Genomic DNA, 20698 nt, shown 5'->3' with positions numbered 1-20698 from the left:
GGTTTCTCTGGGACTACAGCTCTGCCTTATTCTCATCTATCCTCTTAGAGATGGAAATCTTGCTCTAGAATCCATGATCAGAGGGCCCCATTACTGGCTAATTGACTTCTCCACATGTCCATGGTCTCTCTATTCTGGCCACCAACACTTGTTGACCACTCCTCTTGAAGACCTCCTTTTTGACCATCGCCTTTAACTATATACTTCAGATACTAAGTTATTCTTACCTACCTATACTCCCTCCCATTTATATCGACAGAAATAGGTGCATATATAGAGAGAGGATTTTAAGGAATGATAAGGCCACCCTGGTTATATTTGTAGTAATAGTGATTGTGTGCTGTCCAGTATAGATTGAGATGTAGGATTGGAACCAGGAGTAGAGCCAAGGACATAGAGAAATATTTGGCAGTAGAAATTGGAACTTAATGTCTAGGACCCCAAGAGACATTAAAGTTTTGTCATAAAGAAAGTATTATGCTTTCAATGAGGTATAAAGATTAATAATATGATGGTGGTGCTATAAATTGGGTAGCTACCTGGTTATGAGGTCAGGCTTGAAGTCATTAGAAAGAATGGGTTTTCTGTTGCAGAGTCTACAAAAAGATGGAGAATTCATTCTTGAATTATAGTCATGTTAAGGGACAGGGAATAAAAACTAGACCCATAATGGCAAAAGAAAATGTAGGAAACAGCTGAAATAAATGCAGAACACAGTCTTCATTAAAGTTTAAAAAAAAAAAAAGTAGGGGACTCTGGGTGGCTGAGTGGTTTGGCACCTGCCTTTGGCCCCGGGGTGTGATCCTGGGGTCCTGGGATCAAGGTCCCCATTGGGCTCCCTGCATGGACCCTGCTTCTCCCTCTGCCTGTGTCTCTGCCTCTCTCTCTGTGTCTCTCATGAATAAATAAATGAAATCTTAAAAAAAAAAAAAGTTAAAGTAATGTTTTAAGAAACAAAAAAATGCACCAACAATTAAATATTATTTTATTTAAGTTACTGCAATAGAGACTCCAGCTCCCAAGATCATAGTGACTTGGTAGGGGGTGGTTTTCCCTTAGGCTTATAGGGAGAAGTAGTCTAGTCAAGTTACAGGTGGGGTGATTTATAATTGGGGTTGTTGTGTAGTCAGCAGAAGTACAGTCAGTTAGCTGAACAGGATTTGTTTATCTCTGTGTCTAGCTTGTTTCAAAGGGACAAACAGTTCTAATCTCGGCTACCCATTCATGAGACAAAGAAGGGGCAGTTGGAGGGTCTGTGTCTGGCTTTGTCAGCAGATGCAGGCAAAGGGGGGGAAGAGCCATGTTTGGCTTTGTTACAAGTAAACAAAGGAGTCATCCAAAAGTCTTCTGGGAATCATGAGGAAGAATGTACAGCAATATGTGGAGAAGGGTGTTTTACAGTAAGCCATTTTCTGGAGCGAAAAAGGGTGGAGAGACTTCAGAAAACAAAAGATTAGGAAATCTTACCATCCTTAACCGTCACTGTATTCTGGAGTATAGAGCTCAATTAAAGGTTAACACTGTAAAAAAAAAAAAAAAAAGAAAGTAGTTGTCAAAAAAAGATCAAGAACAACAGTTAGGGGACACCTGGGTGGCTCAGCGTTGAGCGTTTGCCTTTGGCTCAGGGCGTGATCCTGGAGTCCCGGGGTCAAATCCCACGTTGGGCGCCCTGCATGGAACCTGCTTCTCCCTCTGCTTATGTCTTTGCCTCTCTCTTTCTGTGTCTTTCATGAATAAGTAAATAAAATATTTTTCTAAAAAAAAGAACAATGGTTAATGACAAAAGGCCTTATGACTTACAAAATAATTTTCTTGGTGAATTTGAGGAGAGTACTATCAGAAAAATGGTAAAGTTAAAGTCTAGCAGAAAAATGGTAAAGTCCGCTTATAGAGACATAAAAGATGATGTGAAGAAATTATAGCCTAACTACAACTTAGCTTTTCATGCAGTTTGACCAAAGAGGGAAAGAACAGTTTTATAAACTTGAACAAAGAAGCTGTTATCGTTGCATTTTTGGACTGTCTGGTACAAAAAAAATCTATATATTTAGGATATATTTTGTTCTGTGTTATTCTAGAAGAAAGAGCTCTATGAAAGCTGAAGGGAGGTAGATTTTAGCTGAATATCAGGAATAAGTCACTGTTAAAGTTGGAATGGCCCGTTGAATCAGAGTCTGTCCATCTGCTAGGAGTGTTCTAGGGCATTCTTGTACCTAAGGTGAGGCACTACTGGAGGGTTTCCAAAGCCCCCTTCTACTCTACGATTTCTATATGCATGTAGTTTGGGTACTTTCACATAAACAGCATTTTGAAAGAAGGAAGAGAGTAGAAGGCAGATTTTAGACATGAGGGTGTGCCTTGGAAAATGGCTTTCTTCGAGAAAAACACCGAGTGGAGAAAAGAGAGAAAGCCTTCAGGGAGATGATCTTTCAAATGGGAGTATTATATGGCAGGCGGAAGATATATGATTGTGTATCTATCCCAGGCAAGCCAAGACTCACTGTGAATCTTTATTCTTTAACTGCTTATTGTCCCAATATCCTCAAATAGCCAAAGCTATTACATTCTTTGCCACAAAGTAAAGAACTTTCTCCTCTTTGACTAAAGAGAGAAAAATCGGTACAAACACAAATATTATTTTTTCAGTATAGTTCTGGTTGTGTTCCAGTGAGTGCTATCGATTTTTAAAGCAATTTTTCACTCAAAGGCAGTGCCATAATTTGACAGGCCCCAGGAAGCCAAAACACACAATGAGTGCAAAATGAATTGTCCCACTAAGAGATGGGGATTGCATTTATTTACCCACGTGCAGGCATATAACACAAACAACTTTTATAGGCCTTTCTTATTACAATAATATTTTTTAAATTAATTTCACAATTGAGTTAAACCTTCTCAGTTGGTTTTTTAACACTCTGCTTCCATTGGGAAGTGAAGGGGGTGGTAGGTGAGGGGATGAGATGCATCTTCATTTCCTCTTCTTCAGGACACAGTAATGGTCTTTCACAGATTCCTAGATATGACAGCTTTTGTAATAATTTTAGCAGTTCTGGACTTTCATTATCTGGTAGCTCTTTAGTCATTTAGTTTATGAAACCTACGATAGTTGATGGTAACGTTTCAGCCCAAGTTACTAATTTTAGAGGTCCCCATATTTTTCTTCTCTGCATAGAAGGACCCCTATGTGCACCCCGTCACAGTCTGTACACAACATATTGAAATTTGATACAACAATAATCCTTAGTCCTGGTTCTGAAAACATCTAGAGTATCTAAGTGTGCTTCTGGAACCACTTAAAGCAGACTTATACTGAGTTTACCTCTCATTTCACAAAGAGAAGGAATGGAAGGAGACAGTAGAGAAGGGGGGTGAGAGAAAGAGGGAAATGGGTAAGGGATGAGGTTGAGGGGAGGGGCAGGAAAATAGATTTATGCAGTGTGTTTAGAACCACGGGAGAGAGATGCAAGTCCAAATCGAGCAATGGAATCCACTCATCCCCAAGGCTGTGAGAGGTATTATGGTATTATGGGGAGATCTGAATTCTAACTATGTGACTTTGGGCAAGTCACAGAGACCCTCCATCCTCAGTTTCTGTCAGAGGGAATGAGGGACTGAGATCAGATCATCTCTAAGACCTCCTTCAGCTTCCACTATTCTGTAATTTTACATACAGTTAGAAGCCAACTCAATGAAAATATATATATAGATTTTGTATTTTTGTCCTGAATTATGTGGTTTCTCCACTTGCATTGATAAAATTAGCAACTACCACATCTTTAGTTTTCTTTTGTACTATATAGATACAGCCATAAGGGGAAAAGTAGGCAACAAAGTTAAATAACGGTCTGGCTAATCTCAAGTACCACCCAAACACATCATAGAATCACAGCAAGGCACAAGCTGAATATGACTCATAAATGTAATGCTTTCGTTTAAAAATCTAAATGTTACCTAAGCAATAGATGTTCACAAGTAAGAAAAATTTTTATGCAGCTATAGTCTTTATTGGAGTGACTCTGACAGAGTTACAATCATGTCTAGTTTTGGCTTCTATATTTTAACCCTGGAGTCAGATAATCAAATCATTTAATCAAAAATCAGATCATGAGACTTGACAACCTAGGATCCGTTTTTGCTTTTAAAGACAAATGTTGAAAATACAATCTTTATAATAGGCATATTAACTCGCTCTATGTTAAAACATTACAAATGATTAGTTGAATTTTTGTTTTTATTTTTCAATTTTATTTGTTTATGTAATCTCTACACCCAATGTGGGGCACAAATTCACAGCCCTGAGATCAAGAGTTGCATGCTCTTCTGACTGAGACAGCCAAGCACCTCTGATTAGTTGAATTTTTAAATGAAAACCAGTATAACTCAGAAGATTGTTCATTAAATTTCTTAAGGTCTGACAGATACAAATTACTATACTTGCATAACTGATCACTAGATGAGATTTATGGTGACTATAATAGAAATACCTAAGGAAAAACAAACTTGAAAAGGCTGGTACAGTGCCTAAGTAGCCTGTTACGAGGAAAGTGAAAAACTGTGGGAAAGAAATGCTGAGACATAGACTCAATGAAAAATGAGTCGGATTTATGATAAATGATAATCCTATTCAATTTTTCCCATCTCCTAAGTAGGGACCTAAATAATTAATATCAAAACTTGAGGGTCTGATTTTTAAAAACTACTAACTTCCTCCAAAGTGCTGCAGGAGAAATTATAGATAAGCCTTGGTGGTGGGGAATGCTAACTTAACCATATTTTAACAAGATTCCAAAAAGTATCATGTTTTCTTACCTGGAATTTTTAAAAGAAAACCGTCCTTCCTACTCCTTCTTTACTCTGTCCTTCAAAGTCTGCTGTAATTCCTTGCTTTAGAAGGTCCAGACATTAGAGCGTTATGCATAGGTAGGAAGAAAAACCCATCAGAGCAGTCTCTACACAGCCCCAAGGACTTCTCCCCCAACATATGCCCTGTCCCCAGAGGACAACAAAGCTTCCTGGAAATTAAAAAAAAAAAAAAAAAACTTTCTCATAATGAAGTTAAAAAATCTCACTGTATCCAATAATTTTCCTGAAGGTTAAAGACAAGAAGTCTTAGGTCTCTTTCAAGTCTCAGACTCAGTGATTATTATGAAATAAGGAAATCTTTTCTTAAACTTGGATGTGATGTCTTGTGCCTGGAGAATCGCCATGCCCTCTGTAAGTTGCCTACTGGATGCAGGATTTACAATATATCTGGGGATGGGGGTGACCTAGTTCTTGTTCATTCAATGTGGTCAATTTTTGCTACAAAATTTGTGGAATCAAATGGAGCTAAAGCCAAAGATACGGTTATTTCGTTTTGAAATCAATTAGCTGCTATTCTTTGGGCATGAAATAAAGGAGACTGTTCTGTTCTTAAGCAGAGATAATAAGCAGAGAAGTTCTGCCTTTGAAACATCACTGTTTAGCAGCCTTGATTCTTGCATCATACATCATAGAATCATTCCCTTCCAGTTTGGTCAGTTGTCATCTTCACTGTTTTAATCATTTCTGGACTCTGGCCCTTGACTTCAAAGCCTTTTTTCAAAGAATGATTTTTTTCCACTCTACAAGAAAAAGCTTCGTTAAGTCACAGATTTTTATCTCCCTTTCTTGAACTATTTGAAAAAAAATTGGAACTGTGCACTAAGATTGATATTAGCTTGAATTAGAGGAGAGAGGAAGATGTTAACATACATTTCTTAGGCACATAGGTAAACCAAGATAGTGACAGTCTCATTTGCTTATCACAAATCTATGAGATAGATATTAATATTATTTCCACTGATGAGGAAATAGAAAAGCCAAGGAAGATCCATATTAAATACCCATATGTGAAACCCCTCAATACACTGCTTGACACCTAGTAAACATTAAGCCAATGTTAGTTCCTGTTCAGTCACTGGTAATAATAGCTGACACTTATTGAGCACTTACTGAAATATGTCTTAAATACCTTGAATAATTAACACACTTAGAACAACTTAGAACAATCTTAGAACAACACCATAAGGTGGGTAACAATACTACCATCAGTTACAGGTAAGGAAAATGAGACAATAAGAGGTTAAGTTGCTCACTCAAAGTCATGGTAAGTGTCAGAGATAGACTTTAAATGCAGATAGTCTGCTTCTAGAACCAACTTTCTTATTCACTACTCTGTCATCTAAAAATAGTTATGCTTTTAGTACATATCTATTTTTTACATTTGGGGTTTTTTTTATCTCAGTAGTTTGTTATAAAATTAGAAGATAGACATAAAATTAAAGTTAATTTTAAAAAAGAAAAGAAAAGGAGGATGGGATAATGCTTTCCATGGCCATGAGCCAGGATAATGTGGAGGTTCCTTTCTGTAATGCAACCTTTTGAAATTCAGACAAACCCCTGCTATTTAAACTTTACAGGTCCACAATTTTTCTGCTTGAGGCAATTCAGGTTTTATCTACATGTCACAAAGCATTCTTGGGATTTTTCTCTTTTTTCCATATATTCTTTCCTCTATAAATATTAAATGTTTATTTTGTGATAAGGATGATACTTAGAGTTGGGGTTAATATACATGAATCGATTCACTAGAAAACGTGTGTGTGTGTGTGTGTGTGTGTGTTTTCCCAGATCCTTTTCTAGGCATTTGGGATTTATTAGTGAACAAAGTAAATAAAAAAAAAAAAAAAAAAAAATCTCTGCCTGAGGATCATAACAGAAGACTTGGTCTAAAGGATCATGGATGTCTTTCTTGAGAAATTAGCCTGGATGTGAAACCTAAAAACAGTGGCATAGCAAGACCGGTGGGAGTGGTCTTTCCTAAAGGAGGGAAGTGCTTTATTACTTACTTTGTTTATAACGGTCAGAGCATGGTTTTAATTAAAAGGTAGACCAACGGGGTAAAAAAAATCTCTGCCTTTGTGAAGTTTAAATTCTAGCAAATGTATCCTTTTCCTTTGAAAAGTTGTTCACAGTCAAGACTCAAAAGTATACCACAAACTGATGTATAATGCAAAGGATATAATTTCCATATAAATAAAGAGTAGGAACTGACTAATTATGCCTAGGATAGCCTTGGAGGTGTGGAAACAACATTTGAGCTGTGTCATGAAGGAAAATTAAGCAGCAAACCAGAATGATTCAAACCTTGAAGACTTGCTATGCACATTGACTGAGGTAATTGGCCCGTCTCCCAACTCCAGCACTTAATTTTTGACTAAAGGAATAAATCTGGTCCCATTCTCTAAAATTTGAGCTTGAGATGGGACTCTTGTGTGGGTACTTTATTGGTGGAAATCTGTAAGGGAGTGAGAAAGAAGATGGACTAGGAGAAGAAGACAAAGATGTGGGTGCAGGAAAAAGTGAAGTCCCAGCCTGATGCCACAGAGAACTCTGAAGTACCAACTGTACCACAAACAGACTGTTTTGCCCCAAAAAACAAGGACACTAAAAGTCATTAGGGGCAACCGGGTCATCACCTTTGGTTGGGGTGATTCACAGTTCATACCTCCACTCAAGGTGCAAGAGTGGGCCATTGGCAGCCAACACCTCTAGCAGCTGGAAGATGGCAGAGAGGATCTGAGAGGGCACCAACAGTATCTGTGACAAGGAGCACAGGACATCTGGGCCTAAGTAGGGATGTAGAAATGTAGTAAAAACTTGAATGGCAAGCAAAGGGAGAGATAATATTGTGACTTAATTTTTTGCCACCTCTTTCTGCTTTGGTAGGCCATTTATAAAATCTGAAATAGGCATTCCTTATTTTTTTTTTTTACTTCATTCACTAAAAAAGTCTTGAAGTATGAATACAGATGGTCCCCGACTTACGATGATTTGGCTTACGATTTTTTGACTTTATAATGGTGTGAAAGTGATACACATTCAGTAGAAGCTGTACTTTGAAGTTTGATCTTTCCTCAGGCTAGCCGTATGTGGTACGGATCCTCTCTCGTGAAGCTGGGCGGTGGCTGAAGCTCCCAGTCAGCCAAGGGATCACAAGGGTTAACAACTGATAGACTTACCACCACTCTGCACCCATACAGCCATTCTGGTTTTCGCTTTCACTACAGCGTTCAATAAATTACATGAGATATCCAACACCTTATTAAAAAGTAGGCTTTGTGTTAGATGATTTTGCCCAGCTGTAGGCTGATGTAAGTGTTCTGAGCATGTTTTAGACAGGCAAGGCTAAATTATGGTATTTGGTGAGTTAGGTGTATCAAATGCATTTTTAATTTTTGATACTTTCTTTTTTTAAGATTTATTCATAAGAGAGAGAGAGAGAGAGCACAAGCCTGTGCGAGCCAGGGAAGGCGCAGAAGGAAAGGGAGAGAATTCTCAAGCAAATCCCCTGCTGAGCACAGAGCCCCGCACAGGGCTTGATCCCAGGACCCTGAGATCATGACCTGTGCCAAAATCAAGAGCTGACCACTTAACCAACTGAGCCACCCAAGAGCCCCTGACTTAGGATACTTTCAAAATTACAATGTGGGGATGCCTGGGTGGCTCAGTGGTTGAGCATCTGCCTTTGGCTCAGGGTGTGATACCGGGGTTCAGGATCGAGTCCCGCATCCAGCTCCTTGCAGGGAGTCTGCTTCTCCCTCTGCCTATGTCTCTGTGTCTCTCATGAATAAATAAATGCAATCTTAAAAAAATAAAATTACAGGGATCCCTGGGTGGCGCAGCGGTTTGGCGCCTGCCTTTGGCCCAGGGCACGATCCTGGAGACCCGGGATCGAATCCCACATCAGGCTCCCGGTGCATGCTTCTCCCTCTGCCTATGTCTCTGCCTCTCTCTCTCTCTCTGTGTGTGTGACTATCATAAATAAATAAAAATTTAAAAAAAAATTTAAAAAAAATAAAATAAAAAAATAAAATTACAATGTGGTTTTGGGGACATAGCCCCATTGTAAGTCGAAGATCTCTGATTTAAAATTAGCAGAATAGAAGAGGCATTATTATTCAGGACTCCTGATTTGAAGTTGGTTCTTGAAGACAAATATGATTGTTATTTTGATGAAAGGGAACCTCTTTCGTTTTGAAATCAGGGTCCGCAAATGTATCTTCTTGGTACAATTAAAAAGTCTTACTCCAGACACCAGCCTGCCTTCTTTTATTTTTCCAGTGAGAGTGTTTTTTTAAAAAAAATTTAACCTAGTTTCTGTATTTTTCATATTGAGTGTATTCCTTTTTTTTTTTTAAGGATTTTATTTATTTATTCATGAGAGACACAGAGAGGCAGAGACACAGGCAGAGGGAGAAGCAGGCTCCATGCAGGGAGCCCAACGTGGGACTCGATCCTGGATCCAGGATCACGCCCTGGGCTGAAGGCAGGCACTAAACCACTGAGCCACCCGGGCTGCCCTGTTTTAAAATTTTTGAATGCCTTTTGACCCTACCACTGATTTTACCTGTGGCCAGATTTTTCAGATTAATGTTATCTGCCTGCCTGGCCTCTAAGACAATGGAGTTTGTAAAGGCTGGAGACTTGCAAAGAAGCCTTTCTCCCAGCTAGGATTCTCCTCACTTGGGATACTGGGAAGTGAAAAGGGGCGATGGAGAGCTGAACTCCTATCAGATGGAATTTTGGACTATTTAAACAATAGGTAATTCCACAGAAAAGAGGAAAACCAACTCAAGTTCTAGTCTAAACTGTTTCTTACCACCACTATTAGCAAAACTCAGTATCACAGCATCACTTTTGTATCCCTAACACGGCCCTTCTCAGTGTCATGGGAGCCACCAGGGCTTGTGTCACTCCCCGTCCCCCGCTAACTAACAGGAAACAGTGTCTCACTGGATCTTCAGTTCAACTGCCAGCTGGGCGGAGGGTAAGATGAAGGGGTGGAGCCCCTTGATCAATATGCTAGAGTGAAAATCCTCCCAATTTTTGTTTTCATTTTTAACCTTTAAAAGTTGAACTTAGGCATTGTGAGAACAGTAAGAAATAATGAGAATACTGTTTAATTTTATGTATTTATTCCATCTTGTCCCAAAAATGATTTAGGCCAACAACGAGAGCCACATAAATTGTCATTTCTAAAACATTTTCCTGCATGTTTCTAGTGGAGGAAGATAGAACACTAGTTTTGGATGGTTTGGCAGACATTCTGTATAGAGAATGTTTAAGAAGTTTTCAAGGCCAGTCAACTTGTACATTCTTTGACTTTGTCTTAATTTTTCCAGAACAAAAATCTTCAGGGAAGAAAGAAGGAAGGAAGGGAAGAAAGGAGGAAGGAAGGAGGGGGTAGGAGACAGAAAAATCACCAACTTTTGTTCCCACTGTTAGAGATCTTAGATTCTTTCCCAGCCCAGATCTGAATAGTTATTTAATTAATAAATCACTTGTACCCTTAATTTCTGATCAGAGACTACAGGAGCATTCTAGGGGAGAAGTCCTCTTGATCATTTATATGAGAAAGAAGTTTTTTATCCCTTTGGGAAATTGTTTTGTTTTGTGTTGTTTCTCCTGGGATGACAATGTTAAACTTGATTGGTGTTTTTTACACAAATCTCATTTACAGGTCGGATTAAAGTCTCAACAATTCTACATTTTAAATTTGATAAAGTCCTTTCAAATGCCTTCTTTCAGCTTCCAAACAACGTGCAATAGGTTGGGGCGATCATTATTCATATTTTTTTGTAAATTAGGAAATTGAGGCAAACAAAGGAAAGTAACTTCTCTGAGATCATATGACTAATTGGTGGCAAAGTCAAAGTTGGAATACAAATCAGCTTGGTCCTAGGCCTAAACTTTTAAGAGAAGTAAACATATGTGTGTGTTTCAGATATCACTGGGACACCCCCACCATACTGCCTTTGAGTTTTCTCCTCAGTTAAATTTTTGTTTGTTACTCTTCTAAATTCTCAAGTAAATAGTGTTATAAGCAATAGGATTATCCTCTCTTTCAAAGGCTCAGAAAGCAAGAGGTGGAGGCATAGGCGATATCTGCACCATTCTGCTGACATCAGCATGGTATATACTGACTCGGTGCTCTGAAAGGAATTTAAAATGTAAAACATAGTTTTAAAAAGGGGGTTCAAAATGTGGATCCCAGGGACATAAAAAGCCATGATCCAGGGCAGCACGGGTGGCTCAGCGGTTTAGCGCCTCCTTCAGCCCAGGGCCTGGATCCAGGATCGAGTCCCACATCGGGCTCCCTGCGTGGAGCCTGCTTCTCCCTCTGCCTGTGTCTCTGCCTCCCTCTCTCTCTGTGTCTCTCATGAATAAATAAATAAATAATCTTTAAAAAAAAAAAAAAAAGCCGTGAACCAGATTGAAACCTGGTCTACAGCTCAAGAGGAAGACCACGTATATGACAAAGGAATGTATAGGAGTTAGCTACAGAATGGGGTTTTTTATTATTTTCGTTTGAGCCTTTGAGATGATCATGTTTAATATTCAAGAAAAGTGAAAAATAAAAAGAAAGCAAACACCCCAGCCCAGTGTGATTGGTAGAGTAATTGTGGGCATGGCCCCAGGATGATAGCAGCTTCTATTTAATCAATGTTGACAAGGCTGGGGAGAGCTGGGCAGGTCCCAAGAGATAATGTTTTACTCGGAAATCCACTCAACCTAATTTCAGTAATGTAGGGCTGTGGAGGGCCCTGGAGCAGAGCCAGTAAACAGGGCCATTAGAGCCCAGGGTAGGCGATGGCAGCTGGGAACACCGCCATCCCTCCAGCAGCACTGCAGCCCGGCTGCCCTACTGAGCACTCGAGCAGCCGCTGCTGCATATGCTGCTGGTATTTGCTCACCGACCGAACACGCAGACGTGCTATTTTCACCCTTTCAAGGAAGTGAATGAGATGCATAAAACCAAGAGCTGCTTCCAGACTCCGTTTCAATAAAGATCAGAAAGCCAGTTTGACATACATCTTTTAAGGACCACTGATCACCCACCTGGGTCCCCTTACTCTTTTAAGGCTACCACCACACTGTTCCAAGTGCATACAGAAAGGACTTCTAGCTTTCCTGCTGTTTTCTAAAAAGATTATTTATTTATTTATTTACTTGACAGAGAAAGAGCACAAAAGGAGAGGGAGAAGCAGGCTCCCCACTGAGCAGGGACCCTGGACCCAAGGTTCAATCCCAGGAGGACCCTGAGATCATGACCTGAGCTGAAGGCAGATGCTTAACTGACTGAGCCACCCGGGCACCCCTTTCTTGCTGTTCTAAAGTGGCCTCGATCTTTCTTAGGAATGGTGATTATGTATCGAGAATGTGAAAACTACTAGGGTTTTCCATATTTTGAAACTTATGTGGCTTTATTAAAGATACTCAACTTTTCAAATCCAGGAGAAATTATGCCCTTTGGGGCTGAGTTCTTGTCTAGCTACGACCACTTGGAGTGGTCCTTCTCCAACAAACAATACACATGACAGCAATGCTGTCGTATAAATATGCTAGTGATTACTAGCACACCAGTTCCAGGAAGGTAAAGATTCTTGCTTGGTCTTTTCATTGCTCTAGCACTGCTGCTGTATTTGCAATATGTTGAATGGAGTGTGGTACATATTGAGGCTCAGGACCTTTTACTGAATAAATAAATGAATGAGGGAACACATTGTTTCTTCCCTTTTTTAGTGTTTTCAACTCTAGTGCCTTCAAGAACACATGACTTACTGTCTGTGATGTTAACTTTCTTCTTAAGTTAACACAGAAATGGTAAAATTCATGGAGACCCCCAAGAACATGGTCGTTTCTTTTCTTTTTTTTTATGATTGATTGATTGATTGATTGATTGATTCATGATAGACAGAGAGAGAGAGACAGAGAGAGGCAGAGACACAGGAGGAGGGAGAAGCAGGCTCCATGCTGGGAGCCCAACGTGGGACTCGATCCCAGGACTCCAGGATCACGCCCTGGGCCAAAGGCAGGCGCTAAACCGTTGAGCCACCCAGGGATCCCCAACATGGTCATTTCTAAGAGGTCTTTGAATCTGAAAGAAGTAATGTTTTTGTCAAGGCTAAAATACCAATGCCAGAGAAGGTTACCAGATGGTAACATCATCTGTTTATTATTTTTTTTTTACATCATCTGTTTAAATTGACTACCTATCGTTTTTGATAATTTAAATATTTCATATATTTAATATCAATAATTATAAAAAACTACCCAATATCATTTTTTTTTTTTTAAGAACTTTTTTCTCCCTTTAGACCAGACTGTTAAAATGCATCATTAGTTTTTGGTTTAGGGGTACATTTTTGTTTGTTTTAGAGGACACATTCTGCTTCATAATAAACCTGGATTTAGGGGTTGATTTCCCTTGGTGAAGACTGGTTTTGGGGGAGAAGCCATTGCTAGATAGCGAATAGTAATGTCTGTCAATGAGAATAGCTTCACTGGTCACCTGAAATATATATAACCTGGGATTCCTTCAATCTTTCTTTTCCTATGATCTCTTAACCATAATGTTAGGTTTCCATGTTTAACATGAGCAGAAATGCTCTTCAGATATAACCTGCAAGAGAAATAGCATTTTCTACCCTTTCACTTGCTGGATTTCAGCAATCACATGAGCAACTCCAAGCTCTCCTTGTTCGCTAGCTCCAGGCCCATTTACTTCCACTTGTTCTGTGTCACTGAGTACTAAAAATTCCATTCAATCTTTAGCTTCCACAGCCTCTTCTTAAGCAATAACTGTCTCAGAGGGAGGTTGATCCTCTAGATGGGGAATGTGATTATTTACCCTAATTGGATCATGATAATTGGAGTGACCAGCTGGCCTCAGCCATTCATCTATCTCTGACACTCACCATGGTGATCAAAGTTTTTGCACAAAATACTAAAGATTACATATTAACTCATCTCTAGCATTTACAATTATGTAATTAGTGGCAGAGAGTGCCAAGACCAGATTTCATATTGTTCAAGACTGATCAAGATTCTTCCCTCCATTCCGAGCCGCTTTTATTAAGGCCAGTTTTTGGACTTTGTAGGCTGCAGGTGTAGGTACCTGTGGACGCCCCCACCCCCACCCCCACTCTAGTTCCCACTATGAGCCCACTCATTCTTCTTGGGCAAAGATAAGGGCAGGGGGAGCAATCTAAAATAGAAGCTGCCTTGATGTCTCCATCTTAGGTTGAAATTTACTGCTGCCATTGACAAACGGTATAGTCTTAGGTAAGTTACTTCATCTCACTGTTCCTCAGCTTTCCTAGCTGTAAAATGGGATGATTAAAGAGCTGCAATGATTCAAAAATATGACACAAGTACATGTAGAACTGCTATGAGTGAACATAAAGTAAGGGCTCAACTATGTTAGCTACAGCTAAACTCTTTATACAACGGGTCAGGAAAATCATAATTTGTGGTTCTTTCGAGGCAATGAGGTTGCTGAATAGAACAGGTAAGAAACTGTACATATACAAGTATATGGTCAATATATTTATTAACTACAAAGACTTTTCTAGAGTTGGCATTAAAGGGTGAGGGAGTAAGTTCACAATATGCAGTTCTCTCTGGCATTCAGGCTCAATGGATTTATACATAACTCGGATTCTGTTTCCAATAACTTCTCCTTTGAGGTTAAAACCTTTCACAAACTCATATACAGTCTCCATCAAAGTGAATCTAGCCAGAGCAGGTATGTGCTCCACATCCGATTACTGTTTCCTTCATTTGCATTTAGGCTTTTTCTGGTTTTAGAAGACTCTTACTTTAGATTATTTCCTTCCTCCGTATTTTTTCTCCCTATAATTTCCTGGTGGCCTATAAAAATTTCACTGAATCCACTGACTTGACACATTTTATTTCTACTGACTAGTTATCCTTCTTCTAACACAAAGATGCTCCTTTTTTCATTATTCAGTATCATCAGGTAAATAGAATTTTTAAAAACTCCTTTCATCTCATATAAAATATAATGTATATATAATTGATATATTCAGTTAAGAGTTTTAACTAACTGACTGACATATTTCCTTTTGTAGTCAACTAATTGAGTTTCATCAGTTTTAATTTTATGGTTTTTATTTTAAATTTTGGAGCCAATGATTTGTTTTTAATCTCAGAGGTTTTATAGGTCATTAAAAGCCTCTGGACCCTAGCTACTTATTTCTAATGCTTAACTGAAAAAAAAGTAATTTGATCTTGACTTTCTCTGGTCAAATTTGGCCAAGATTAATAGAACTTCTAGGTTTTAGTCCTGGCTAGGTCATCAGAAAACCATACGATTTAGAGAAATACCTGGACTTCTGTTTCCTCATGTATAAAGTGAGGATGTCCATTCATTCTTTTATTCAACAAATGTTTATTGTTTGAAGGCCCTTTCTGCATGAGGTTCCATGCTAGACACAGGGAAGTTCAAAGTTGGGCAAAATGGTATTGTTTTTACCCTTGAAGAGTTATATCTAGTGACTAGATGTTCTTTGAAACCCCTCTTCCTGCTAACATTTATGATTATGGGTCTCATTGTCTGTTAAACGTATATTGTTGAAAGGCTTAAGTGAAAGCAAGAGTATTTGCTGGGTTTTTTTTTTTTTTTTCACCTTTTCTCAATATCTAGAAGAATGTCTGACACATTGCAGATGTTCCAAAACAACCTACTGGGCAAGTAAATGAACAAATAATTATATTTCAAATACTTTAAAGCTTTTAAAGGAAAGAATAGATGTGTAGATATCGAAGCTGTTAAAAACAGGGAGTAAACAGCAGCACTTTCTGTCACAATAAACAAATGTGTGCAAGTTTCACCCCTTGTCCCAGGCCCAGGCAAAGGGTGACAAGAGAAAGTACAGAAATTTGGGAGGATGAACAAATAATTATATTTCAAATACTTTAAAGCTTTTAAAGGAAAGAATAGATATGTAGATATCGAAGCTGTTAAAAACAGGGAGTAAACAGCAGCACTTTCTGTCACAATAAACAAATGTGTGCAAGTTTCACCCCTTGTCCCAGGCCCAGGCAAAGGGTGACAAGAGAAAGTACAGAAATTTGGGAGGATTTAACCTGATTTCACTCCAACAGGAGATAGAAAGTGTGTCTGCTTTTTAGAATTCCTTGAATCTAATTTCCCTTTTGGAATGTTGTTCCCTTATTCCATAACCAGACAGTTCTCTTCATCTAAAATAATTCCAAATTGTTATAAATGAACCTCACCGAAATAAACCTGAAAGCTTTCTTTCAGCAGAAAATCAGCTGATTCATTAGTGCACTGAAGTTCTATCATCCATGAGGAATAGTGCTGGTACATAGAGTATTACAATGATCAGAAATGAGTTAATGTTCTGATACAAAAAATTTTCCTGGAAAATATGATTGGTATGCCGAATTCTTCAAGAGTTAATAATGGTCAACTTAGAAGGTTATAGCCTTAAAATACCTTTATGAGTAATGGTAGGCAGCCTTAGTGCAACAATTATATTTTGGAAGTAATTTATGGTCAATGACAAATCCCCAAAATAAATCAGACTTTAAAACTTTGGTCAAAAATGAGTCATTGTAGGGGCGTCTGGGTGACTCAGTCGGTTAAGCATCCGACTCTTGATTTCGGCTCAGGTCATGATCTCGAGGTCCTGGGACTGAGCCCCATGACAGGCTCCCCATTCAGTGGGAGTCTGCTTGTCACCCTCTGCCCCTCCCCGCACTTGCACTCTGTTTCTCTCTCTCTCAAATAAATAAAATTTTTTTAAAAAAAAGAGTCATTGTAACATTAAAATTATCCATCATAGCTGCTACTTTATTTACCAGACCAGCCTCATCAAATCTATCTTCAAGGAGATAAGCATTTTCTTCTACTGAAAGATTTGGAAGAATATTATTAGATGGTTGTTCCAAAGAAAGAATTCCAAAAATATATTTCCAATGGTGGTCTTTTTGGATGTGGATGTTGAGCTTAATCTGAATATAAACATATAGCTGAATGATTTGAAAGAGACATACATTTATATGATCTCTTCTTATGGTTTCCTAAAAGGCTCTGATTTCTCTAGTCTCAACACCTCTCAATTCTTAGAAAGGCTGCTTGTGAAGTTGATCCTTGGATGGCATCTAGCAACTTGGATTTTGAGAGGGTTCTCACCATTCCCTAACTAAGAGTCTTTACTGTGCCTAAACTCTTTTTGCAAATAATGTGGTTTATGGTAGACCTATGCTTTCCTTCTGGGAGTCTGGATTCAGTATATGCGAGGTAGAGGGTGTCCACATGACCATCCTCTGGTAAGAACTATGTATTTGTAAGCCTAGGTGAACTTCCCTAGAGGATGACATCTCATATATATCACAATTCACTGCTGCGAACTGTGGATGTGCTGGAATTAAGCACATCCTTCATGAATGACTCCATGGGGAAAGGACTCTTGGAAGCTTGTGTGTGGTTTCCTCCGAACTTCAGCCCATGCAACATTTCCCTTTGCTAGTTTTGTTTTGTATCCTTTCACTGTAGTGCCTTATAGCCATGAATAGGACTGTATACTGAGTCTTGTGAGTCCTTCTAGCAAATTATTGAGCATGAGGGTAGTCTGAGGGACACTCCACACAGGGAGTTAAGGTCATCAACACAGGTGATTGCAGGGCAAAGGAATTCTCTTTCTACAAGCTGGCATATTAGTAAACTGTCTGTAACATGAAATCGATTGCATGAGTCTATCAGCAAACTAGGAGCAAGAGTTAGAAAATTTGCTGACTTCCTGAGGAAAAATTATCCTTTAAAAAGATGCAGTGTTCCTTGTTAAGTGAAGTACATTGCATAATGGATTATTAACATATTCAGTTGGAATGTTCTTGACTGAAAGAAACTAAAAACTACTACTATGGTTTAGTTTAGAGGTTAGCTATTTGTCTCGTAATTTCAAAAAAAGTCTGAGGAAAAGATGTGCAGGAGTGACAGGTCACTCAATGACAGTTTTTTCCGCATCTTTCTGCCCCACCATCCTTAGTGTATAGTTTTTGTCTTTATGGTCACAAGATAGCTGCTCCACTACCGGATACTGTTCGATGTCTCAGGCATCAGGAATAGCATAAAGGTCAAACACCTCCTCTGGGATCCTCTCCAAGGAATTCTCTATCTAATTGGCCATCACTGTGCTACATGGACAACCCTAGCTTCAAGGGGATCTGGAAATTCAAGTATTTTACTTTCCAGCCTTTATAACACCACAAATAAGAAATGAGACAGTTGGAATGGGTGTTCAATGATCCACCAAAACTATCTGTCACAATTAGCTTGACATTGTTGGAAAAGAGATCCAAGACTGTTGTCGATTCCTTATTTGAAGAGCCCGTGTATGGATACCCTAATTACAAGGCTGAGTGATTGAAGACCATGGTAATTTCTGTTTAGTGATTCTTTCCCCTGATATCATAGCTTTGTTCCTGAGCTCATCCATATGTGTCACTGAACAGCCTTCTGGAGGTAACATCTTCTGAACTGGGAAATTGTATCACTGGGATAGCAAAAATCTCTATATATTAAATCTCTTATGAAACGGTATGAAAAGGAGAAATGCATTGCATTATCATATGAACAGATGAGACAAAATACTAACCCCTCTCCCCTCTCCCCACCTTGTTTTCTTCCTCAGAAGCTGTAGATGAAACCAAACCTAAGGAAAGTGCCCGGCAGGATGAGGGTAAAGGAGAAGAACGTGAGGCGGACCAAGAACATGCCTGAACTTTAAGAAATGGCTTTCCACGTCCCCACCCTCCCCTCTCCTGAACCCTGTCTCTCCCCACCCTCTTCTCAACTCCACTCTGAAGGTTCCCTTCCTGTCCTGCTCACATCCGTGAGTCTGTCCTCTCCTACCCACTAGCCCTCTTTCTCTCTGTGTGGCAAACATTTAAAAAAAAAAAAAAGCAGGAAAGATCCCAAGTCAAACAGTGTGGCTTAAACATTTTTTGTTTCTTGGTGTTGTTATGGCGAGTTTTTGGTAATGATGATCCAATCATTTTGGGAAATTCTTGCACTGTATCCAAGTTTTTTGATCTGGTGCGTGTGGCCCTGTGGGAGTCCACTTTCCTCTCTATCTCTCTCTGTTCCAAGTGTGTGTGCAATGTTCCGTTCATCTGAGGAGTCCAAAATATCGAGTGAATTCAAAACCATTTTTCTTTTCCTCCTTTTAATGTGATGGAATGAACAAAAAGGAAAAAAAATCAAAAACCCAGTTTGTTTTGAAAATAAATAAATAAACAAATAAATAAATAAAGCAAATGTGCCAATTAGCGTAACTTGCGGCTCTAAGGCTCCTTTTTCAATCTGAATATTAATAAATCATGAGAGTAAGCAACCTCCAGGACTCTTGTGTTTCTGTTCCACCTTCTCATTAGTTGATTTGACATATTGACGTCTGACATTTCATCTTCTTTCTGGCCTCCCAGTCTGACATCAATGACCCTGATAAAGAAAAGAAGGATGAAGTCTAAGATTCTGGTCAGGACCAATCTCTTTGGTCTTTGATTGGATTGCTGGGGACTATACTTATTTACTGGGGCACTGTAACAAAGAAGCACAGTCTGGGTAGCTTACCAAACATAAATTTCTCACAGTTTTGGAGACCAGAAGTCCAAAATCAAGGTGTTGGCAGGATGGGTTCCTCTTGAGGGTGAGGAGGAAAGGATCTTTTTCAGCCTCTCTCCTCAATGTATGAATGGCCATCTTCTCCCTGTGTCTCTTCACATCACTGTGGGCATCTCTATGTCCAAATTTCCCCTTTTTGTAAGGACCTCACTCTTACTGAAATAGGCCTCATCCTAATGACCTCATCTTGACTGTATTACCTCTGTCAAGACCCTATCTCCACATAAGGTCACATATGCATCTGGGGAGGTGGGGCATAATTCAACCCATAACAGGCACTAAGACTTGCTCAAATGACCTTAGAGTATTTTCATGATCCTGGAGAAGTATCTAATGGAAGATTATTCTAGGTTTTGCTAAGCTGAATATTACAGAGACACACATAACTCTTAGAAACCTCCTGGCTTTTGTTTAAATGATTTATTTTAATCCAAGTATTGACAGGGTACATTGTATCTTTTTCAGCTTTAATAAGTTAATACTTTTATTGGATTTATCCTCCTGTGAGGCAAGTGTCAGATTCTTGATTTATATAATCATTGCTCCTGCAATGATGATACTATATAAGGGAAAATTGTACAATTAGCACATCCATCCTTTTCAAATTTCCTTCTAGTTCCCATTTTCTAAGTACTCTATATCAGAAGGTAAGCAGTTCCCATGAGAAACAGCAATGTTCCTAAATCTTGAAGTGTCTGATGCTGTTCTTTTTCCCTCTAAATTTCCTAAATCAATCCTGGAGCAATTCCTAACAAGTAATACTCTGCCCTGACCCCAAATCTTCTCATAAACAGGTATGACCAATGGACTCCTGTCAGCTTCCTGTCCTCATCTACACACAGAATTTCCTAGCAAGGAAAAGAAAATTGTGTTGAAGCTTTTACAGTAATGAATATCATGGAAATAAGTGATCTTGGGAGAAACAACCTACACTTGGTAACTCTTCTCAGCTCTGCATGGAGCTAGTACCTATTTAATAATTTGAAGAAAGCTGATGTTACTTAAAGGTTGAGTCCTCACTGGATCAAGGGGTCTTTCCTCATCGCTGATACTGAGTGAAATTTTCATTGGGAGAAGAAACCACACAGAAAAAGGTCAGAAAACATTAGGTACATATCCAAACAATTTAAAGGTTTTTTTACTTCATTCTGAGTTGGT

At 39.0% G+C, this 20698-nt stretch overlaps 1 protein-coding gene across 2 annotated transcripts in view; it reads left to right on the top strand.

Annotated features, from left to right (window-relative positions):
- The window catches only part of GAP43 (growth associated protein 43), a 101794-nt gene extending 82544 nt beyond the window's left edge, over positions 1-19250 (top strand). For both annotated transcript variants that reach the window (XM_077883688.1, XM_077883689.1), the window contains exon 3: positions 18549-19250. In XM_077883688.1, the coding sequence (XP_077739814.1) occupies positions 18549-18637 (89 nt within the window). In that variant the 3' untranslated portion in view covers positions 18638-19250. The remainder of the gene's footprint in view (positions 1-18548) is intronic.
- Positions 19251-20698: the final 1448 nt, after the last annotated feature.

This window comes from Canis aureus, chromosome 35 (assembly GCF_053574225.1).
Source record: "Canis aureus isolate CA01 chromosome 35, VMU_Caureus_v.1.0, whole genome shotgun sequence".
Lineage (NCBI taxonomy): Eukaryota > Metazoa > Chordata > Mammalia > Carnivora > Canidae > Canis > Canis aureus.
Note: the sequence above shows the minus strand (reverse complement) of the source record. Positions and strands in the feature narration are given on the sequence as shown.